Source organism: Papaver somniferum, unplaced genomic scaffold (genome assembly GCF_003573695.1).
Source record: "Papaver somniferum cultivar HN1 unplaced genomic scaffold, ASM357369v1 unplaced-scaffold_0, whole genome shotgun sequence".
Taxonomy (NCBI): Eukaryota; Viridiplantae; Streptophyta; class Magnoliopsida; order Ranunculales; family Papaveraceae; genus Papaver; species Papaver somniferum.
This window is the reverse complement of record NW_020618823.1, coordinates 445,324-469,531: the sequence shown is the minus strand read 5'-3', so window position 1 is coordinate 469,531 and position 24,208 is coordinate 445,324. Positions and strand designations below refer to the sequence as shown.

Genomic DNA, 24,208 nt, shown 5'->3' with positions numbered 1-24,208 from the left:
TTGGATTTTCTCTTGGCCTGAAAAGGAGAAAGAAGTATACTATTAAAGTAAACTAGTATACTAGTAGTAACTAGTAGTGATATGTAGTAACTAGTATGTAATAACTAGTAGTAATATGTAGTAACTAGTATACTACTAGTAGTAACTAGTAGTAATATGTAGTAGTAATATTTAATATCAATATGTAGTTACTAGTATATAGTAGTATACTAGTACTTTACTAGTAGTAACATATGTAATATAACATAAGAATATTAATATGTAGTATCAATACATAACATAACAATATTGATATGTAATACATAACATATTGATATGTAATATCAATACATAACATAAATTATGTATTTATATGCAGTACATAACATATTGATACTACATATTGATATGTAGTATCAATACATACTACTAGTATGTAATAACATACTACTAGTAACATATGTAGCATGTGGTAATATATGTAGTAATTTTCTTTTTAATTAACATATTTATAAACTGCTGCTGGAAATGTTTTGGGATTGTATTTAGAAGTTAGTTGTAGGATATGTAATGTCAACCAAGGGCTGCTATATAAACCCTAATCACAAGGATTTTATTTAGAATGATTGAGATTATCTTGGAGATCAGAGTAGTGGTGTTAATTAATTAGCAGGCCGTATAGAGAAAACAAAGTTTAAGTCTTCTTCTTCAGACTCAAAAAATTTGGTTAAGAAGATATGCAGGAGTTGGACCAGCAGGTAACTCCTGCTGCTGGTGCTGGAGATATAGAGTACTTGGACCAGCTGGAAACTGCTGCTGGAGATATAGAGTTCCAAGATATGGAGGAGTTGGACCAGCAGGAAACTGTTGAAGATATTATGGAGTACTGGGACCGTCAGGAAACTGCTGCTGTTGGAGATATAGAGCGCTTGGACCAGCGGGAAACTGCTGCTACTGCCGAAGATATGTCACATTTCAAAAAAAGAGAAAAAAAAAACTACTTGCTTGAAAGATTGTGTTAAATGGGGGCGAAAGTCTATATTATTCGTTGTTGATGGTATCTCTCTCGTGATTAAATCCGAACGGGAAATGCTTGAGGTGACTGTTGAAAACTTTGAAACAAACCGTTTTAAAGGGATGGCAGAGTATCTAGGACGTTTTTGTGAGCAAGTTAAGCAAGAAATAGTCGATAAAATGGCTGCAGAAATCCTAGCTTTTTACATACGGCCAGAAGGTAGATTTGGTGTTGCACTTGTCACTGTATCTTCATTGATTTTGGTTAAGTTCTAATGTTAACTTAAATTTTCATCTTTTCTTAGAGGGCAAAAAGAAAAGAAGGCGTTGCAGTGTTGAGCATGTGAAATTTCTGCTGCATCAGTTGGTGAGGATTTCCTTTACATACACAATTGGAAAAAATCCATCAAGCTTGGAGGTATCCATGGCAGTTTTGAGCTAAAAACTACTTGTTCTAGAGTTTGTAATATTTGTACTTCATCTCTTTTTCGGATTCTTATATTTTTTTTTTTGTGTGTAATTCCAAGCAGGCGACTGATATACTATTCAATTTGCATCAAGACTTTTTTGATTAAAGCACATAGAGCTAATAGACAACGAAAGATATCGAAAAGCCGAAGGATGAAAGTCCGAGCTTACTTTGTGTAGACCGAAAAATTGAGCTGGCAAAGGCCAGTGAATTTCTGCAAAGAAGATAATACACGACAATGTCAAAGGCAGAAACCCTGCTAACACAACAATGCTATTCATCTCTTAATTGACCAGTGATTAGTTGGAAAATTTATGTCTAGCTTATTGAAGTTTGTAAACTGAAAGCAGTTTTTCAATGTAATATATTTGTTACTTCCATTAGATTTCTATGTAACCAAGTAGTTCTTAGGATTCAATATGCTCACTGTTACAGGGTAATAAATTTTCTAAAAGAAGGCATTGCTTGCTGCTGGTGATAAAAATGTGAAAAGAAAGTCAAGTCAAATTGAAAAGGCAAAGGATGCAAGGTTTAGTCTTAGCGGAATTGGCAGGGGCCGTGCGAACGTGTACCCCCTCAGGAACAAATTATGACGTAGACTCTAACCCGTAGGAAGATCTTACACAGAACTACTATGCCCATAAATATTGAGGCTTGTGCCTTGTTTGTGACTGTAGAGATTCGAACTCTTAACGGCTACAGAAAAGGAACGCAGAAACTGTGACTAGCGCGTTTTGTATAGTCCCACATTTCCTTGTTTGCAAACAGAGATTGGTTCAAATAGCCGGAGCTTTCCCTTAAGCTTGTCCCTTCGGGGACATCCGATAAAATTGGAACGATACAGAGAAGATTAGCATGGCCCCTGCGCAAGGATGACACGCACAAATCGAGAAATGGTCCAAATTTTTTGATTTTTTCTTTTTTCGGATGCTTATATATATTTTTTTTGTGTAACTCCAAGCAGGCGATTGATATACTATTAAATTTTGACATACTGCTTCTTAGCAAAGTGGATTCAGTGTTCATTTACATTCCCGAATTTTATTTAGAAACCCTGGTAGGGGAAAACCTATGCAGCTACTCCGCTTTTAATGTAACCCTAGTATACTTGTCTTTGCGACTAACCCATACTTTTTATTGCTTGCTTTGGGTTACTTTTCAGGATGATTTCCTTGCACTGCAAAGTATCTCAGACTTACTTGTGGGAGAGTTAAGCATGAAAAGTAGTCGAGAAAATGTCTGCAGATATCCTAGCTTTTTAATGACAACCAGAAGGTTGTTTGGGGTTCTCTTCTTTTCATTATATGAATTGTTTTTTTTTTTGTTAACTCTGATGGTAGCATAAATTTCATGTTTTGTTTTCGGGATTTGCTAAGCGCCGCAGTGTTGAGCATACTACTTAGTACACAATTGGAAAAAGGCAATCAATGCTGGAGGTATGTTGTTTAGTACTTCATACTACTTATCTAGAGTTGGTATCATTTGTACTTGAGCTTTTTCTCAGATGCTTATATAATTTTTATGTAATTTGCATCAAGGTTTAATTAGGTTTTGGTTTGATAACACTACTTATGTATATGGAGATGTTTCTAGACTATATTGGGATATATCAGAATTTGCCTAGTACCGTAGGTTGTGAGTGTAACAGCCTGGTTCGAGATGGTACAATGTGAATGACTGGGCATCTCGAGAGATGACAATGAATTTGGAATTGCAATAGGAATCGAACTATTTACCAGCTCCTTCAATTCCCAACTGCAGTTCTTAAATGATGTGAGATTTTGTGCGTATATACTGGCTTCTAGGCTACAACTTTGCAGGACGAGCTTTCATTGCTGCTACAACTTTGCAATTTACTGGCTGCTAGGCTACAACTTTGCAATTACCACCTGCAACTTGACGAGCTTTTATTAAGATTTCAGGTGGTATTGGGGTGGCAAATTATAATGCTGAGGTGATGGTATTGATTGTGAATGGGCTGTTAGTTTATAAAGGCTGAAAGGTTTAGTTTAATTGGCAGGGGCCACGCGGACGCGTACCCCATCAGGAACAAATTATGACGTAGACTCTCCCTCCTCAGTGTGCAATGGAGGTCGCTAACCTAGGCCATGGACCTTCTTGATCATCCATTGACCCCGTCCACGTAAGTATGATTCTACGTTCTCATGTCTCGATTATTTGTAGCAGCTCGTTTCTTGTCTCTTTTGTGGACACAAGCAGTGAGGGACAACTAACACAAAACTGGGATGTTTATATCTATATTGAGTGGCTGAACCGAAAAATAATTAGTCGATTGTGGGAAGGAATAGTTATCCTCAATCCATTCTATGAGAGAATTTTGTTCATTTAACAGGACTACGGGAAAGATTGATGATGCAACTGCCTAGATAAATACAGATGGTGAGTTTTAATGTATGTTTCGAGTCTGTAGTGTATTTCCTTTTGCATGACTGGCATAGGTAAGTGCTTGACTTAGTATGTGCAGGTCATAAGATCAGCTGGGAGGTGAGATTCTATAAAAACTGAGTGGTTCATAAGGAAGTTCGAATTTAATTTGGTGAGTTGCGGTATTCTTTAGTAAAAGGCGAAAGAATAATTCGCTCTGTGCTTACGGCACACGGCTGCGTGAATCAATTGGAAGTTCATGTTTTCTCTGGGATGTTTCCAACTAATCTCCTTACTTCTTGTTGTGATTTCTTCATCATCTTTGGATTTTTTATTAGTTCTGAGTGACATAGTCCATATACCATGACCATTGCAGAGCTATCATTGCAAAAACTTCCATTATGAAGCCATCCCTTAGAAATGAAAAGTTTCGTTTTGAAAATTATTCTCGGAAAACAAGCGTACCCCATGGTATTCTAAGGTGGAACAATAATTCGATTTTGTGCTTACTGCCTATGCAAACCCCCCAAAATAGGTTGTACAAACCATTTTGAGCAGAGAACTCTAATGTGGACTAGTCCACGTTTATTTCTGGACTTGCTACCCAAAGGAGGAATATTGCGCTTCAAAGTTCCTACTTCCTAGAATGTACTCATTCTGCTTCTAAGTTGCAAGGTGACGGTGAAAGAAAGGTTACCTTCCTAATGAATCATGATTCATCGCTGGAATAGTTTAATTCATGAGGTATAGCTAGAACCTAAAAAAAGACTCCGCAAGAATATCTTAAGACTTTTGATTGCACCACTGTTTCATATGATCAAATTCACCTTGTTTGTTCTAGCAAATCAAATAGCTTTCTCTGTACCATGAAGGTTCAATTGGGTACATTAAATAGAATCTTGAATGTTAGGTATATTCAGCACCAGTGGTCTAGTGGTAGAATAGTACCCTGCCACGGTACAGACCCGGGTTCGATTCCCGGCTGGTGCATTCTTTTTATCATTTGTTTTTTTGCAACGTGGTCTCTCTCTCTAGTCGATTTGCTGGAAGGAGATAAAGACCAACTCTTTTAGTGTGTGAACTGATCAAATAAGTAAGCAGTTAAGCACATGATGAGGTTCAAATTTTGTTCCTTCACTTTGATGGACGCTTTGTTAATATTGATATCCATGACTGTTGTACATGTTCTCTTTTAGAAGGATCAAACGGAAGCAATTATGCGCAGTGTACTGAGCACAAAGGTTATTTGATGAATTTGAAGAGAACCTCATGGAAGCCAGCCAGGCCTTTGCAACGTGCGCCAGGCCTACTGAGATGAGAACTTCCCCATAAAATAAATTCAGGCCTTTGCAATTATCCTCTATCTTAATCTCAACGGCCTTGGGGTATCGAGGAGGGGGTTTGGAATTAGTGATTAAAGCACATAGAGCTAATAGACAACGAAAGATATCGAAAAGCCGAAGGATGAAAGTCCGAGCTTACTTTGTGTAGACTGAAAAATTGAGCTGGCAAAGGCCAGTGAATTTCTGCAAAGAAGATAATACACGACAATGTCAAAGGCAGAAACCCTGCTAACACAACAATGCTATTCGTCTCTTAATTGACCAGTGATTAGTTGGAAAATTTATGTCAAGCTTATTGAAGTTTGTAAACTGAAAGCAGTTTTTCAATGTAATATATTTGTTACTTCCGTTAGATTTCTATGTAACCGAGTAGTTCTTAGGATTCAATATGCTCACTGTTACAGGGTAATAAATTTTCTAAAAGAAGGCATTGCTTGCTGCTGGTGATAAAAATGTGAAAAGAAAGTCAAGTCAAATTGAAAAGGCAAAGGATGCAAGGTTTAGTCTTAGCGGAATTGGCAGGGGCCGTGCGAACGTGTACCACCTCAGGAACAAATTATGACGTAGACTCTAACCCGTAGGAAGATCTTACACAGAACTACTATGCCCATAAATATTGAGGCTTGTGCCTTGTTTGTGACTGTAGAGATTCGAACTCTTAACGGCTACAGAAAAGGAACGCAGAAACTGTGACTAGCGCGTTTTGTATAGTCCCACATTTCCTTGTTTGCAAACAGAGATTGGTTCAAATAGCCGGAGCTTTCCCTTAAGCTTGTCCCTTCGGGGACATCCGATAAAATTGGAACGATACAGAGAAGATTAGCATGGCCCCTGCGCAAGGATGACACGCACAAATCGAGAAATGGTCCAAATTTTTTGATTTTTTCTTTTTTCGGATGCTTATATATATTTTTTTTGTGTAACTCCAAGCAGGCGATTGATATACTATTAAATTTTGACATACTGCTTCTTAGCAAAGTGGATTCAGTGTTCATTTACATTCCCGAATTTTATTTAGAAACCCTGGTAGGGGAAAACCTATGCAGCTACTCCGCTTTTAATGTAACCCTAGTATACTTGTCTTTGCGACTAACCCATACTTTTTATTGCTTGCTTTGGGTTACTTTTCAGGATGATTTCCTTGCACTGCAAAGTATCTCAGACTTACTTGTGGGAGAGTTAAGCATGAAAAGTAGTCGAGAAAATGTCTGCAGATATCCTAGCTTTTTAATGACAACCAGAAGGTTGTTTGGGGTTCTCTTCTTTTCATTATATGAATTGTTTTTTTTTTGTTAACTCTGATGGTAGCATAAATTTCATGTTTTGTTTTCGGGATTTGCTAAGCGCCGCAGTGTTGAGCATACTACTTAGTACACAATTGGAAAAAGGCAATCAATGCTGGAGGTATGTTGTTTAGTACTTCATACTACTTATCTAGAGTTGGTATCATTTGTACTTGAGCTTTTTCTCAGATGCTTATATAATTTTTATGTAATTTGCATCAAGGTTTAATTAGGTTTTGGTTTGATAACACTACTTATGTATATGGAGATGTTTCTAGACTATATTGGGATATATCAGAATTTGCCTAGTACCGTAGGTTGTGAGTGTAACAGCCTGGTTCGAGATGGTACAATGTGAATGACTGGGCATCTCGAGAGATGACAATGAATTTGGAATTGCAATAGGAATCGAACTATTTACCAGCTCCTTCAATTCCCAACTGCAGTTCTTAAATGATGTGAGATTTTGTGCGTATATACTGGCTTCTAGGCTACAACTTTGCAGGACGAGCTTTCATTGCTGCTACAACTTTGCAATTTACTGGCTGCTAGGCTACAACTTTGCAATTACCACCTGCAACTTGACGAGCTTTTATTAAGATTTCAGGTGGTATTGGGGTGGCAAATTATAATGCTGAGGTGATGGTATTGATTGTGAATGGGCTGTTAGTTTATAAAGGCTGAAAGGTTTAGTTTAATTGGCAGGGGCCACGCGGACGCGTACCCCATCAGGAACAAATTATGACGTAGACTCTCCCTCCTCAGTGTGCAATGGAGGTCGCTAACCTAGGCCATGGACCTTCTTGATCATCCATTGACCCCGTCCACGTAAGTATGATTCTACGTTCTCATGTCTCGATTATTTGTAGCAGCTCGTTTCTTGTCTCTTTTGTGGACACAAGCAGTGAGGGACAACTAACACAAAACTGGGATGTTTATATCTATATTGAGTGGCTGAACCGAAAAATAATTAGTCGATTGTGGGAAGGAATAGTTATCCTCAATCCATTCTATGAGAGAATTTTGTTCATTTAACAGGACTACGGGAAAGATTGATGATGCAACTGCCTAGATAAATACAGATGGTGAGTTTTAATGTATGTTTCGAGTCTGTAGTGTATTTCCTTTTGCATGACTGGCATAGGTAAGTGCTTGACTTAGTATGTGCAGGTCATAAGATCAGCTGGGAGGTGAGATTCTATAAAAACTGAGTGGTTCATAAGGAAGTTCGAATTTAATTTGGTGAGTTGCGGTATTCTTTAGTAAAAGGCGAAAGAATAATTCGCTCTGTGCTTACGGCACACGGCTGCGTGAATCAATTGGAAGTTCATGTTTTCTCTGGGATGTTTCCAACTAATCTCCTTACTTCTTGTTGTGATTTCTTCATCATCTTTGGATTTTTTATTAGTTCTGAGTGACATAGTCCATATACCATGACCATTGCAGAGCTATCATTGCAAAAACTTCCATTATGAAGCCATCCCTTAGAAATGAAAAGTTTCGTTTTGAAAATTATTCTCGGAAAACAAGCGTACCCCATGGTATTCTAAGGTGGAACAATAATTCGATTTTGTGCTTACTGCCTATGCAAACCCCCCAAAATAGGTTGTACAAACCATTTTGAGCAGAGAACTCTAATGTGGACTAGTCCACGTTTATTTCTGGACTTGCTACCCAAAGGAGGAATATTGCGCTTCAAAGTTCCTACTTCCTAGAATGTACTCATTCTGCTTCTAAGTTGCAAGGTGACGGTGAAAGAAAGGTTACCTTCCTAATGAATCATGATTCATCGCTGGAATAGTTTAATTCATGAGGTATAGCTAGAACCTAAAAAAAGACTCCGCAAGAATATCTTAAGACTTTTGATTGCACCACTGTTTCATATGATCAAATTCACCTTGTTTGTTCTAGCAAATCAAATAGCTTTCTCTGTACCATGAAGGTTCAATTGGGTACATTAAATAGAATCTTGAATGTTAGGTATATTCAGCACCAGTGGTCTAGTGGTAGAATAGTACCCTGCCACGGTACAGACCCGGGTTCGATTCCCGGCTGGTGCATTCTTTTTATCATTTGTTTTTTTGCAACGTGGTCTCTCTCTCTAGTCGATTTGCTGGAAGGAGATAAAGACCAACTCTTTTAGTGTGTGAACTGATCAAATAAGTAAGCAGTTAAGCACATGATGAGGTTCAAATTTTGTTCCTTCACTTTGATGGACGCTTTGTTAATATTGATATCCATGACTGTTGTACATGTTCTCTTTTAGAAGGATCAAACGGAAGCAATTATGCGCAGTGTACTGAGCACAAAGGTTATTTGATGAATTTGAAGAGAACCTCATGGAAGCCAGCCAGGCCTTTGCAACGTGCGCCAGGCCTACTGAGATGAGAACTTCCCCATAAAATAAATTCAGGCCTTTGCAATTATCCTCTATCTTAATCTCAACGGCCTTGGGGTATCGAGGAGGGGGTTTGGAATTAGTTTTCAACCAGCAATTGACGCGCCTTGGGTATTACCGCTTTAGTTGCGTCATTGCTGCAAGTAACCTAGCTACTATAAAGCTTTAGACTAGGACCTCAAAAAAATTTAGAAACTGCAATTTGGGTTGAACTTATTACTAGATTGATTATACAACATTGAAGCATTCAACAAATCAAATAGGCTTGATGAAAATTTCCAAATTCAATCGTCCAAATAGATGTTTGACAGTTACAACAGGAGGTAATAATGTGTTACTGACAAGCGTAAAATCTAGAATGAGAATGAGGCAGGATATCAAAAAGTTCAAATTTTCAGTTACCATCTTGCAAACTTGAAACCGCAACTTGAGCAGAACTAGTTATAATAGGAGGTATTAAGGTGTTACTTTGAGTGCCAAAGACAGCCTAGCCACCCAAACTTGAGCTGAACTAGTTACTAAATTGTTAACAGAGCTTCGATTTTTCATAATTGTTCGTACGAAATTCATAAGGTCCAACCATTTTCCCTTGGGCAACTCCTGCTGACCTGTTCAGGGAAGATAGATACTTGCGGCAGGAAGTAATTTTCATGTAGCTTACTCCAGTATGTGCTTTTGGTTTGCTTGGGAATAAAGAGAAACAAGCGATGTTTTGGTTTGCTAAAAATCCAATCACGCCTTTAGTTTCCAGGTTGGTGTACGCAATTTGCTTTGATATTTGACAGGGTGTGCCGGGCCTTTGCAGTAGTGCAACGCATAAGTTTCATTGCAGTCTGCAGCTGAACTTTCATTTTTAAGATTTGTTGGGACATAGGTTTCGTTTTAAGATTTGGTGGGTGCGCCAGGCCTTTGCAGTAGTGCTTTCAACCAGCAATTGACGCGCCTTGGGTATTACCGCTTTAGTTGCGTCATTGCTGCAAGTAACCTAGCTACTATAAAGCTTTAGACTAGGACCTCAAAAAAATTTAGAAACTGCAATTTGGGTTGAACTTATTACTAGATTGATTATACAACATTGAAGCATTCAACAAATCAAATAGGCTTGATGAAAATTTCCAAATTCAATCGTCCAAATAGATGTTTGACAGTTACAACAGGAGGTAATAATGTGTTACTGACAAGCGTAAAATCTAGAATGAGAATGAGGCAGGATATCAAAAAGTTCAAATTTTCAGTTACCATCTTGCAAACTTGAAACCGCAACTTGAGCAGAACTAGTTATAATAGGAGGTATTAAGGTGTTACTTTGAGTGCCAAAGACAGCCTAGCCACCCAAACTTGAGCTGAACTAGTTACTAAATTGTTAACAGAGCTTCGATTTTTCATAATTGTTCGTACGAAATTCATAAGGTCCAACCATTTTCCCTTGGGCAACTCCTGCTGACCTGTTCAGGGAAGATAGATACTTGCGGCAGGAAGTAATTTTCATGTAGCTTACTCCAGTATGTGCTTTTGGTTTGCTTGGGAATAAAGAGAAACAAGCGATGTTTTGGTTTGCTAAAAATCCAATCACGCCTTTAGTTTCCAGGTTGGTGTACGCAATTTGCTTTGATATTTGACAGGGTGTGCCGGGCCTTTGCAGTAGTGCAACGCATAAGTTTCATTGCAGTCTGCAGCTGAACTTTCATTTTTAAGATTCGGTGGGACATAGGTTTAGTTTTTAGATCTGGTGGGGGTGCGCCAGGCCTCTGCAGTAGTGCAGGCGACGCGTGATGGGAACTCCCCCATGGAAAAAATTAGATTAATATCGTGCCATCCGATGGATGGCATATCAGATATTAAACTGATAAGAACAGATACTACACTTGATCTTAGCCAAAAGGCCGAGAAAGGTATGCTTCTTTTCCTCTTGAACTCCCTCTTTTATACTGAATCGTTTCCATTCCTCTACTCTAGACTACTCTATGTGGGACTAAATTTTAAGTTCATTTTCTTCGACAAGATGAGTTTTACTTGGGAGTCGGGACATATTTGAACTGAGATGAGTCCATGGGCATGGGATGAGCTTTGCTGTGAGACTAGAACAACTTGAGAATTTCATGTGCCACCGCAAAAGCAAACCAGATTCGACGGAAGCCAGTGTTCCTATTCGGATTCTTTTGTCACTTGAAACTTAAAGAAAACCCAAGGATGAATATGGGAGAAAGGTAAAGGTTGGTTGCCTAATGGTGCAGCACTAGAAACAATTCAGCGGCTTGAATATGAATACCATTCCCATCCAAGTATTCTCATGTTTCCTAGCAGATGCATATTGCAGCTGAAAATTTGAACTCAAAGCACTTCTATATTAGCTGAACAATTGCTGAAGATTTTGCAGGAGTAGAGCTTGTGGCCATTCCATAAGCAAAGGTTGCAAAGTCCAATTTGGTGATATCGGCAGGAGTAATTTCTGCAGCGAACAAATCTCAATTAAAGTAAAAATGTTGTAATTTCAGCAACTAGAGAGCTTTTAAAATGAACACAATTCGACTCAACATAGAACTTCAAAACAAAAAACAAAAAAATATATAATAATAATCAATTTCACCAAACAACGTAATGTTAACAAAAAAAAAGAAATGTTCAAGACAACGTAATCAATACCATTTCGTTCATCCATGACCAAAGTTTCAAATTCCAGTTTTCTCCTGTTTATCAATCTCTTCTTCATAAATAGTGCAGGCATAGAAGAGCGACAGCTCTGAAGATTATAGTTTCTTTCAAAGTACGGATCAGATATCAGAGACAGCCATTGTTGTGATACGATTTTAAACGCACACAAAGATTTCACTGGTAAAAAATATAGAATGTTTACTAAAAGATCACTGTTGTGGCCTATAGTTGATGCTGATGATTTTATGGTTTCGTTACACAATTTCTTTGTGGAAACGGAAAGCATCTTTGAATGGTGAAAAGAAAAGAGAAGGTTCTTACCTGATATTTGAAGGTCTGGCGGCCCGGCCTAAAAGTTCACATCATAAACCCTAACGTTGTGAGAGAAGTACTCCGACTATACTTCCCTCTTCCAGGTTAAGTTGAGGTTGGGTAGGGTCTGTCACTTGGTCAAAACCTTTATCCTCAATATTTGCAGCCTAGTACACCTTGGGTGCTTAGCTTATAAATAATAATCAAGTCGATTGCATTGCGACCAAGAACAGATCCCAAATATGGACCAAACACACACTTTTTGTTGTACTTCTTGCTGCCAATTACCATCCTTTAGCATAAAGCTACATTTTTTTCTTTTGGGCAGAAAGGGTGCACCAGGGACTTGCAAGGGTACAACAAAAGTTTAGTTTTAAGATTTGGTGGGGTTGCGCCAGGCTTTTAAAGTAGTGCAACGCAAGGGCGACGTGTGAGAACCCCGGATGGGAACTCCCCCACGAAAAAAAATAATTTAATATCGTTGTAGGGGAGAAATGTCGCACAAGATAAAGAGGCAACTTCGCTATAATCAAAACAATCTTAAGCACGAAGATACAATAATTACCAGGAAGTAAGGCGAAGAATAATCACACGACAATAGAGGGAAAACGCGAAGAATAGCTACACGATAAAGACAACGCGGCTACTAACTCCATCAGAAGAAGCGCGAAGGACTAAGCAGCAGCGCGACAAATAGAGACAGCTTCTAAAAGTCGGACGAATAAGACAAACTGAAACAGGGATCAGTCAACTATGATCTTGCACGTGAACCATGGTTGTCTTCTATTGATCTATTTTCCTATATAAGGATTGAAAAATGATAGAGAGAGAGATCAGTTGAGATAGATAAGCTAAGGAAGTTATCAGAGAAGAAAGAAATAAGTCATTAAAACTCAACCTTCATCCTTGTATTTCTCCATTGTCGTGTACAATCTCAACTTGAATCCACTATAAGAACAATATACATTTGATATAAGGTGTTTGAGAAGATAATATTAGTGTCAAAGTGGTGAATAATATCATTAATGTTTGAGTTGATCAATACATTTTAAGCTTTGTGTTATTATTACAAAGGGTGTAGTTGTGGAATTTTACACAACTACATTTTGGCGCTAGAAACAGGGAGGATTTATCCTCGCCTGCTAGTCGATAATTTGGAATCGTCGCCTTTAAAATCTATTTTATCATCTTTGTCCCTTCCCTTTCCTATCCACCATGAAATCTCAATAAAATCCACCTGTGTTTTGAATTTGCGACCCTTGAATGATTATTCTTTGGGATCTACCTGTTAACCTTTGAACCAGCACGGAAAACACACTTGTACTAAATCATAGATCTCAAATCTTGAATCATACAATTCGGGATTTAGTATAAAGAGATTTATCGGAACAATACCATTACGGTTAGGCGACACCAAATACAGATCATGACAAGAGCACCAATAAAGGTGAAACGCTCAACAACTATTCTGAGGGATAGGAAAAGGACGGAAAAGAAAGGACTAAAGTTTCATGTCGGTAAAAACTCTATAACAGGAAAAAGGCGTAATCCCGTCTGGCGATCGGACGCTAACACTAAGAGAACCATTTACGAAGAAGAAGGAACCAGAGAGAAAGCGGAAATCGACAAAGATGTTGTAAGGAGAATATCGAAGAAAGAAATCTGCAGAGAGCCCTAGAGCAAAGCATACAGGAACACAAGGATTGGCAAATGGTAATAAGGCAGGATCAGATGGAGGAAGAGAAGAGACGGACCGAATTGATAAGCAAAAAACGTCTGAATCGTGCGACAGCGAACCATTTAGTCACACCGAAAGTCGAATCTTTGTTTAATATGAAGATAAAACAAAAAGAAAGCTTAAAAATATTAATAGCGCGTTGGGAAGTTCTGTGCGAGGATCTCGCCGATCGGACATCAGAAGACGACTTGATTTTCGCATTCGTGAATGCTCTGAATGCGACAGATCACTTATATGCACAATTATCCAAAATCAAGAGCACCTTAAGAATGAAAAAGGCAAGAGAATATCAGAACGAACACGTCATTCTGGAAGAAAAGCAGGAAAAGGTGATGGAGTTTCTGGGGACAAGATAGAAAGGGAATCAATACCTCAGATTCTTGCGAGAGGACTTTGAATAGATGGGATTACTATGGAAATAATCTTAGCTGGACTCAAAAGGGAGAGTATGTGTCACATTTGATTTATCATGCGAAAGGCATACGCGAAGAAACTACGTCTACAACGTTGAAATGATGTAATGAAAAAACCAAGTTATGCATCAATCAAAGAAACATTAATGCGAAGCAAAGTTCTTTCTATATGTGAACAAGCCAAAGGCGAAAAAAGTCTATACGACAATCAAGTAGGACCTCAATAGGCTCTAGCAAAGTTACATATTAAAACCTCTACTTATGGAGGTGATTTAGCACAATTATGTAAGAGGCGACCATAAGCCCTAACGCGCGTCATGTTAGGAAAATCCTGGAAAAGTCACTAATATAGGGGTAAACAAAAGCCTATCCGTGAGGCCACCATGAACGAACCACCTAGCGAATAAGTTCTCCGGCATGGGGTGTAGAAACATGACCAGTGGAGTAGAAGGAGTTCATGGCTTGGATACACTCGGTCCCGAGTAAACCACCTAGGGTGTGATCTTGTACCCATAAGCCACATAGGCGGAAGGAATGAGATCACGAAAGCAACTGATTGTCGCATGACCATAGGGGAGGAGCCCAACTGAAATGGTTAAGAGTGACCTCCTTGAAGGGGAAACTCGGAGGGAAGTAAAGGGACGGCACCCTCCACTAGGGAGCTGAATTGTGTCAAAGACGGCAATGTGTGGGGCTTGTACTCACGGAAGTATCTAAGGCCTGGCATATTGTCGCCAATACAACCTGAGGAGGTAACAATACTAACACGGATAAGACGAGATCGATGGCCAATGACTCGCAAGAACACATGGAACTGAGATTTCGTCGCCCAATATTGAAGACCTTGCCCAAGGCGATCATAAGTCCTTTAAGTTCTCTATGAGGGGGAAGGCAATAAGACCTTACTTAGGAGGCAAATAAGACCTATAAGAAACTTCATCAAAGTCACGCGGATACAAATCACAAAGAAACGCGAAGGAAAGTGAAGCAATGAAAGATCGCGCTGAGGCGCGAAGGAGCAGTAACGAAACACACCCTCGCCGAGCTAAGTATTACTAAAATTGAATAAATATTCTAGTATTTGGCATATTTACTTAATATAACATGCTAAGTAGTACCTGAATATATATCCATGTCACCATGTTCATCCAATTTCTATACGATACACACTATATCCAACTGGAATTACAACATCATAATATAGTAGTAAAGATTCACTGAGCATAAACATCAAACCTCAAGACTATGATATAATTTTGCATGCTCGAATAGCCCGATAGGCAAGTAAGAGGAAAATATGAATTTAGTTTTCGTCCTAAATTATTGTTCGCACCATTCTAATATTCGCATAAGCCATAAGTAAGTATTTGCATTCTATTCCCTTTCGCAATATCATTTAGTTCACATACATAAATATTTGCACCATCCACATGACAAACTCATATTAGACTAAGCATAGTATTTAAGGCAATAACCCTCATTCGAAGGTGGAAAGCAGAGGCAAATATGGGAATATTATAATTTACATGCTTCTCACCTCCTCAGTCGGATACCTTGAATACTATAGAGCATGCCTTCATATAGCCGAGACACATTCAATAGGTCGACATAAAACCACTAATATTATATAAAAATAATTAGATTTTATATACTTGTTTTAGTCCCAAACTTTTTAAATAACAGGAAAGAAGATGCAATTGAGAGTTATGTTATACCCCCTAAGAGCAACCACAGTCATGACCAAATTTGGGGACTATACCCAAATTTGGTCCCAAATTCAGCCGCAGTGGTACTGACTAAAACCATATTTAGTCCAGTTAATTAGGGTTTGCGACCAAATGTGGTCGCCAACCGAGACTAAAATGATTATAGTGGGACGGAAGTATAGTGGGCGTATGATTTCAGACGGAAGTATAGTGGACGCTCCACATCGGGCGTACTTATAAATAACGTATGATAATGGGGCGGATGTATATAGAGCGTTTGAGTTAGGCGTTATTATAAACACCGCCGGGCCATACGTAGATAAAACCTACGCCCCATAGCAGACGCAGTTATTAAAAACGCCTGGTTTGGACGCAGTTACTAAAAGCGCCTGCTCCGGGCGCATGTATTATGACCGTATGCGGGAGACGGACGTATTATTAACGTCTGTGTGAGACGCATGTTTTATGGGCGTATGAGTGAGACGCATGTTTTATGGGCGTATGAGTGAGGCGCATATATTACGACCGTATGGAGTGGGCGCATGTTTTAGAAGCGTCTGGGATGGGCGCATATATTAGGACCTTCTGGAGTGGGCGCATGTTTTACGAGCGTCTGGGACGGACGCTCGTATTATGAGCGTTTGTTCGGAGCGCATGTATTACGAGCGTCCGTTACCAGGCGCATGTATTACGTGCGCCAACGGTTATATTTTGGAATTCTGATTTTGGTTTTCTGATTTTCCGACCGTTTGATAGATTGCAACGGCTCTTTCGTATATCTATATATAGCATTTGACAAACTTATTTCTGCATAATCTTATCATTTATAATTTCTATTTCAAGAAATATAGAAATATGGCACCACGAGGTCCCAATTTTACAACAGAAGAAGATACAATGATATGTAGAATCCATTTAGCCATATCTCAAGATTCTGCTACCGGAACCGATCAACCAGAAAGAGTATTATGGAGTCGGATCAAAGATAAGTTGGAAGAAGCCCTGCCTTGTAAACCAAAACGTACTTGGACTTCTATCCAGAGTCGATTTCAGGGAATCAGTAAACAGGTTTCACTTTATTCTGCAAAAGTGTTGGAAGTTGATGGTGAATATCATAGCGGATGGAATGAAGTCTCGAGGGTAAGTAATCGTCAATTTTTGCACCCTTAATAATTATATACATGTAATTGGAACTGATGAGTATTGAAAATAATAACAGGTTGAAGAGATAAGAAAGCGATTCAAAGAAAGTAATGGTAACAAAAAATTTAAGCACGAAGAGTGCTACGAAATTCTAAAAGATAGTATCAAATATTCAGGACGGTCGACGTTTGTGTTTGATTCAGGCCAAGAAATGGAAGATTCTCAGAGTGGTGAGGAAAACGCTGATATTGAGGAAACAATTCCAGGCGAGTCCAGTGATGATCTAGATATTGGAGATATAGAGAACACACGTAAGCGTCAGTTGGGGAAGAAAGCATCGAAACAACTAAAGAAAACAGGGAGAGCAAAATCCAATGCCCAGGAGGAAATGCTAGGGGATATAATTAAGGAGCAGCAAAGTTTCAATGAACATTACAAAGCACAATCACTAATGAAGATGGGACAGAGACAAGCTGAGTTTGAAGCAATACAAGCTAAGTCTGCGGCAAAGTTTGCGGCGATACAAGCTAAGTCTGCGGCAAAGTTTGCGGCGAAACAAGCTAGGCAAGAAAAACTCGATTTAAAGAAAGAAGCGGACGATGACTTGGCCATAATGTTGAAGGATGTCTCTACATTGGACACTGTAACAAGAGAGTACTTCGAACTTCGAAAGATGGAAATACTACAACGCAAAAGAAACCAATCTTAAAGCATGACCGAATTAGTTGAACCTTAATATTTATCATTAATAAAAAAATTAGTGAGTTTTAGTCAATTTTAGTGAATTTTAATTTTTATATGATAAATAGTACATTAGTAAGCAACGTTACAACATATTTTCCGATGAAGAAATACGATACAACATATTTCCATCCCAACTTAATAATTATCTCCAAAATTTGACCATATGTGTTCGATTAAATCTTGACGCAAGCGAAAATGTGTTTCTTTATTGTGTATAGCATGACGCCGATGTGCAGCTCTCATTCTGGAAAGTTCCTCAGTACCTACCCTCGATATATTCACCGGTGCCGACCTGCTACGTGAGTCATATTCATGTGGCCAATCACCGGGAAGACGCTCATCCTCCACTATCATATTATGTAAAATAATAACCGTTTTCATTATATAGGCAAGCACATCCGGGTTCCACATTCGTGCAGGTTGTTTGACAATGGCAAATTGTTGTTGCAGTACACCAAATCCACGCTCTACATCTTTCCGTGCTCCCTCTTGCATCGATGAAAATTTATATTTTTTCGGTGAATCTGGTTGTTTAATGGCCATCACAATAGTAGCAATCTGTGGATAAATGCCATCACCGAGATAATATCCCATATCATATGCATGCCCGTTTACTTCAAAGTTCACCGGTGGTGTTTTCCCGTTGATAAGTTTTCGAAAAATATAAGAACGATTCATTACATTAATATCATTGCAGGAGCCGGGCATACCAAAAAACGCATGCCAAAACCAGAGATCATGTGACACCACTGCCTCTAGCACAATACTTTCACTCCCTTTATACGCGGTGTATACTCCTGATTCTGCTGACGGACATCTATCCCATTTCCAATGCATACAATCCACGCTCCCCAGCATCCCAGGAAATCCCCTGTCTTTGTTTTCTTTCAGCAACAGTTCAACATCACCCGCAGTTGGTGAGCGTAAATATTCTTTCCCATATAATACCACAATCGTCTTGCAAAACCGACGGGTTGCTTCTAAAACGGTGGTTTCTCCAATGCGTAAATACTCATCTATTGCATCTGCTGCACATCCATAAGCTAACATTCGGATTGCTGCAGTTACTTTCTGATGAGGGGATAATCCAAGAATGCCACAAGCATCTCTTTTTTGAGCAAAATAAGGATTTCTAGACACCACATCTGCCAATATTCGGTTGAACAATTCTCGCCGCATTCTGAATCTCCTACGAAATATGTTAGCTGGGTAGGTGGGGTTGTCAGAAAAGTAGTCATTCCAGAGAAGTATATCTCCGGCTTCACGATTTCTTGGTATTTTTATACGAGTATGAGACCATGTCATACTTGTAATGGCAGTTCCCAAACTAACTGCTAGATTATTTCGGCTCAATGCAACCGCATCTTCATCTGATGAGTAAAAGCTGTTATCAGAGATCGCAGAAGAAGAAGTAGAAGAAAATTCGGAGTCCGAAGAAGAAGAAGATTCAGCGTTATTGTCACAGTATTCCATTGGAATGTATAGTTTGAGAAGTGATTGGGAGAGTTCGAAGAAGAAGAATATTTGCAGTGTTGGTTTGTATTCACCGAGATATGTAGTATTGGTTTTATAGACACATGATAGACACTTATGGCATTGCAGATTGAAAATGCGAGTGAAAAGAATTGACACTGCAAAGACTAAGACTATAGCTAAAAAGAAGCGACACTGACCGATTGAAAATGAAGGCTTAAAAAGAAATAACACTAATTAAACTACAAGTACCGAAACGGAGGCTGAAAAGAAATCAACATGTCAGAATGAAAATGGAGTCTGAAAATGGAGGCTAAAAAGTAACCCTATATAGAGATAACATACGCACTTTGTAGGAGTATCCAAAGTGGAGGCTAAAAAGTACATATCCAAAGTGGAGGCTAAAAAGTACATATCCAAAGTGGAGGCTAAAAAGTTACTTATTCATCAGTAGGAGTATGCGATGGTGTTTGCCTCGTGGTGGGATAAACGTCATTCTCGGATGGGGGTTAACAGACGACATTGTTGATGCTTGACTCACTGGAGCCCACACCGCTGGTGGGATAGTTTCAGAAAAACTGCCGAATCCAATAGGGGGACGCGGCGTTTGTTGCATACGGAATTGCATCTGATCCTCCAGGTAATTGTTACGAGCTGCAAGGCCTCGTATTACTTCATCTTTTGCCTTTAAACGTATCATCCTGTCTTCCGTTTCATATAATACAAACTCGCGAAACGCACGATTAAAATCGGCATGTTCTTGAACTAGATTATAAGCTTCAGGCTGTCGTTTAAAAAAAAATAATTAAGAAATGAGATTACCATATTTTTAATATAATGACGGGATGTACTTACGTATGATAATTGTTGTGGTGGTGGAATAGGTACATGCTGAGCAGGTCGTTGAATAAGGTGTTTAACACGGTCACCATCAACCCCGTGTAATTCAACTACCCAATCGACTTTGGTCACGAATTGATGGAAGTTAGTTACATGTCGCCAATATCGCAGATACATATTATATGAAACAGCTTTCACAAACATATTTGCATCTACCCATCCAGCTTCTTTCACAAGTTTTGCTTTCTCATGACTGACCTCGCCAATTTTAAATGGTGGATTTCTAGGAATTCCAAAAGTAGGATGATTTTGCCTCCAAGATCGTTCTCCTAGGTACCACATATTCTGTCAAATTACCAGTAATCAGAGAAAATAAGTTCTTCAACTGAGGATAAAATGATAACTTTGAAGTAATAATGTTCATATAAAAACAAAGTACTAACTGACCTTGCCAATCCAAGTAAATATAACCCTTTTGTTTGAAAGCTCCACAGCCCTGCGACCAACATCAGAGTCAAGAACACCAATGGCGGATTCCCACGGTCTCCATGTCACGATGTCTGCAGTCAACTGATTAAGCGCATTCCTACAGTGAACAATATCGATAGTCTTTTTCTTCGCTTTCCACCGGGAAGTTCTTGGCCATTTTTCTTCACTAGTTGGGTCGCACGGTCTACATATGCCCAGATATTCATATCCCCAAAACTACTCCATCATAACCAACCAAATAAATCAACTGCCAAAAAATATACATTTAAATGAAATAAAAATAAATAATAATTTACCTCTAATATTTGGAACGGCCCAGATAATGACTTCTGTCCCCTACCAGATGCGTTGAGTGCCACATACAATTTTGCAAAAGCAGGACCACCCCAGTCATACATATCAACTGCATTTAGATCCTCAAAAGCAGCTAACCAAGCCGCATCAATGTAGTTCTTTGCATTGGAAAAGAAAAAATTTCCCAAAACATACATAAAAAAGGCCCTCGCCACTTTTTCTGCAAGTTTGTCATCCAAATTAGCTGCAACCAAGATATCTTCTTTGAAATACGTAGTCAAAAATTTAATTGTGATTGCATCTGAAATCCACTGTGTCGGGGGGCGTTTTTTTCCAGAGATTGGGGGATCTTCATAATCTAAGGGTTCTTCTATTTCTGGAAAAACATGCTCACGGACATAATCAAATTTGTACTTGACTGGGTTATACGGAACATCATCCCCAATTCCAATACTCAATCCTGTCAACACTACCCAATCAAGCGGCGTGAATCCCATTTCACCAAAAGGGAAGTGAAAAGTATGCGTTGTATCCCACCAACGTTCAACAAGATAATCAATCACTGGGTGTGATGCTTCTCCTATTTCCATGGCTAATAAACGTCCCCATCCTGCCTTGTCGATAATGTATTTAATTTTTGGACTATGTTTTGTTATCTCCTTATAATAAACAATGACCGAAAAGAGTGAACCACGATGTTGGTACCTGAATTTTGGATCGCTTGAATATGTAATATCTGTAGAAGCGTGTTTGTCACTATCTTCCAGGCAATTGTAGTTATCTAGGGATACCACGGACGGTGTTGTTTCATCTTCGCTATCTTCATCGAACCCGGTATCTGGAACTTCCAAATCTCCAACATTAGGGTCTATTTCAGGCTCCATTGGACCTTTACCTTTGCGTTTCTTATTATTCATCTTTTTTCCTTGTGCAAATCTCGACGTTATTCTGCTCAACATCTGAGCACGATATAAATACAAGTTAGTAATTGTTTTTTCTGAGTTTACAACATCCATAAAAAGTTCTATTCTATATTATAGAAGATCAAAATTTACAGTATAGAAAATCCAAAAAATTTACAGTAAATAAACCCCAAGATTATATTTTATTTACTTACAGTATAGAAGATCAAAAAAATTTACAGAAAAAATCTAGACACCGTCTTTATAATACAACTGTTTAACATTTTGTATCTCCCCTTTGTGAGCAACAACAATTCATGTTTAATGGATTTCAGTGAACTTAGTCTATCAGTAAAATTATTCTATCAGTGAAGATCAACAACAACATTTTGTATCTCCCCTTTGTATTCTATCAGTAAAATTATTCATACATAATCAAACAAACAAATTATTCATATTCTATCACTCAAATCATTCTATACATAATCAAACATAATCAAACAAAGAACAGTAACAGTAACCTCATGTTATATGGTTAATGAAATCAAACAAACACGGTTATGCTTAATGAAATCAACATGCAATCCACTCATTCCACCCAAAAACAGCCTAATTAATCATACCTTTAATCTTCAATCCAACCAAAAACAAATTACCCAAAAACAAATCATACCTTTAATCTTCAATCAAATTTCCCCGCACCCAATTAACGAATAAGATTACTCGTTTCTTTCGCAAGAACTCGTTTCCCCGCACCCAATCAAATTTCCGTCACATTCGATTTAGGTTTTGCCCTAGATTTTTCGTCTGTTTTCGTCTTTTTTTTTTCGTCTTTTTTTTTTCTTCTATAAAAACTGTTTATAAAAACTGTTTATGTAAAAGGAGGAGGAGAAGAAGAGATAATCACGTCTATATCCAGACGGATTTTCCGTGCACGCCTCACTCAGACGCACGTATTACAAACGCTTGATTCAGACGCATGTATTACAGACGTCCCACTCAGACGCTCGTATTACAACCGTCCCTCTCACACGAACGTATTACAAACGTCCCACATAGACGCAGGTATTACAAACGTTCCACACAGACGCTTCTTCTATAAACGTCTCACCCAGACGCATAATCCATTAACGCCCGAAACATACGCATAATCCATTAACGCCCGAAACATACGCACTTTATATCTCCGTACGAGTGATACGCACTTTCCATCTCCGTCCCAGTAGACGCACTTTCCATCGCCGTCCCATATCCGGCGTTAGTTATACTTGCGCCTCAATCAAGCGGGCATTATACCTCCGTTTCATTCAAACGCATAATAAAAATCCGCTTCATCAACAGACGTGAGTATAAGTTACGTCTGGCATCGGGCGTTAGTGTAAGTTACGCTTCACCAAATTTGGTGTTATCCCACTGCGCTTGGGTCACCCAAAATACCAAAAATTTTTGGTTTTTAGTCTGGCTTTTGGTATTTGGTCCGTTTCATGACTGTGGTTGCTCTAAGCTTGGGAGCGCCCAGAAACTATTCAGATAATGAAAAGATGTTTAAAAGAGTACAGCTAAAGATGATCCCAATCATGCGAAGGAGAAACAACTTGGGAGGAGTACCCAGTTTCGTTTCATGAAATATCAGGAATGTCGCCCTTAGGAGATGAATCAAGTTCTTGATAGCTAGCCTCCTGAGCATTCTCCGCCTCACCAGCAACCTGAGATACTTGACGTTCGCCCTGGCCACCTTCAGCAACAGGTTCATTAACTTCGCCCTCAAAAGCGACATCCTCCTCAAAAAACTCATCCTCAAGACCAATTAACATTATCCTCATCAGTTTCGCCTTCCTCATCAGATTTCTCGCTCTCAGTGACCTCTTCTTCATCACTAGATCCAGGTTCCGCAGGTTCATCTTTAGTCACGGGAACAAGAAATAAATCTCTGGTAGGAAGCTCGTTCTCAGCGATAATCAAATCAGCAGGCTCTCGAGCAACTTGGTTGCACTGCCTCTGCGCTTTACGATTAGCATTAATGAGAAGAGCCCTTAATTTTGCGACGTTTCAACAACGCATACCTAGCCTTCATGCCCTCCTTGTACCTCTCAGCTTCATTCCTCGTTCGGAAAAGTTCGTTATTCGCCAAAGAAAGCTTGTCAGTAAGTTCAACCACTAGTCGCGAAGAAGAACCATCACCTCCCTTGAGCACCTCCAACTCATGTTGCGAATTCTCAAACTTCTACCTAATTGAGATCAGCTCAGGGTTCAGGTTTTTCTCATTTTTCTATGAAAAACAAAAACAAGTCATAAACGGTAAAAGCATCTAGAACGACGACGAGTCACAAAGGTTAATGCAGACTATTAAAGAAACCTTCTTTCTGAACGAGTACAGAGTCTAGTTATTTTTCGTGGTGCCTCCTGCCAACTAGCATATTTAACATCCGTGACCCTATTCTCCTCAATTTCTCCCAAGGCTTTCTCAAAATCATCATCACCTTCAATCTTAAGACGATCCCGAATTTTCTCAATAATCATATGAAGTTCAAGATTCTCGTTGCGACAATCTTGAAGGGCTTTCGCTCCATCCTCAACAACCTTATCCTTCTCAGCTAAAAAAGCCACTTTATCTTCCTTCGGCCTTTTAAC

General features: G+C 38.9%; 2 protein-coding genes, 4 non-coding genes and 3 pseudogenes across 6 annotated transcripts; 5 read left to right on the top strand and 4 right to left on the bottom strand.

The window, feature by feature from the left end:
- The first annotated feature begins 2,267 nt into the window (after positions 1–2,267).
- On the top strand, positions 2,268–2,370 carry LOC113325921. The gene has a single exon (XR_003348173.1). It is a non-coding gene; the product is annotated as a U6 spliceosomal RNA (small nuclear RNA).
- A 1,108-nt stretch (positions 2,371–3,478) lies between these two features.
- On the bottom strand, positions 3,479–3,613 carry LOC113325907 (annotated as a pseudogene).
- A 1,153-nt stretch (positions 3,614–4,766) lies between these two features.
- Positions 4,767–4,837, top strand: TRNAG-GCC. The gene has a single exon. It is a non-coding gene; the product is annotated as a tRNA-Gly (tRNA).
- A 1,127-nt stretch (positions 4,838–5,964) lies between these two features.
- LOC113325920 lies at positions 5,965–6,067 on the top strand. Its single transcript, XR_003348172.1, has one exon. It is a non-coding gene; the product is annotated as a U6 spliceosomal RNA (small nuclear RNA).
- A 1,107-nt stretch (positions 6,068–7,174) lies between these two features.
- On the bottom strand, positions 7,175–7,309 carry LOC113325925 (annotated as a pseudogene).
- A 1,153-nt stretch (positions 7,310–8,462) lies between these two features.
- On the top strand, positions 8,463–8,533 carry TRNAG-GCC. Its single transcript has one exon. It is a non-coding gene; the product is annotated as a tRNA-Gly (tRNA).
- Positions 8,534–10,601: 2,068 nt separating this feature from the next.
- Positions 10,602–10,767, bottom strand: LOC113325913 (annotated as a pseudogene).
- Positions 10,768–15,750: 4,983 nt separating this feature from the next.
- On the top strand, positions 15,751–17,544 carry LOC113325849. Its single transcript, XM_026573716.1, has 3 exons — positions 15,751–15,775; positions 16,536–16,832; positions 16,912–17,544. Exons 2-3 carry the CDS (start codon positions 16,548–16,550, stop codon positions 17,542–17,544), a joined length of 918 nt encoding a protein of 305 aa, XP_026429501.1. The 5' UTR covers positions 15,751–15,775; positions 16,536–16,547.
- A 170-nt stretch (positions 17,545–17,714) lies between these two features.
- On the bottom strand, positions 17,715–22,267 carry LOC113325847. The gene is made up of 7 exons (XM_026573715.1): positions 22,251–22,267; positions 20,678–21,634; positions 20,340–20,597; positions 19,908–20,237; positions 19,493–19,836; positions 18,528–18,963; positions 17,715–18,137 (listed from the first exon to the last, which is right to left on the bottom strand). The coding sequence occupies exons 2-7, from the start codon at positions 21,632–21,634 to the stop codon at positions 17,715–17,717; spliced, it is 2,748 nt and encodes a 915-aa protein (XP_026429500.1). The 5' UTR covers positions 22,251–22,267.
- Positions 22,268–24,208: the final 1,941 nt, after the last annotated feature.

Excerpts from the sequence above, each read along its gene's own strand:
- LOC113325849 (XM_026573716.1), top strand. The coding sequence starts at position 16,548 with ATGGCACCACGAGGTCCCAATTTTACAACAGAAGAAGATACAATGATA. Across the intron at positions 16,833-16,911 it reads GATGGAATGAAGTCTCGAGG|GTTGAAGAGATAAGAAAGCG; the intron begins GTAAGTAATCGT and ends AAATAATAACAG.
- LOC113325847 (XM_026573715.1), bottom strand. The coding sequence starts at position 21,634 with ATGTTGAGCAGAATAACGTCGAGATTTGCACAAGGAAAAAAGATGAAT. Across the intron at positions 18,964-19,492 it reads ATACTCCTACTGATGAATAA|CTTTTACTCATCAGATGAAG; the intron begins GTAACTTTTTAG and ends CTCTGATAACAG. Across the intron at positions 18,138-18,527 it reads GGTTTTGCAAGACGATTGTG|ATTGCTACTATTGTGATGGC; the intron begins GTATTATATGGG and ends ATTTATCCACAG.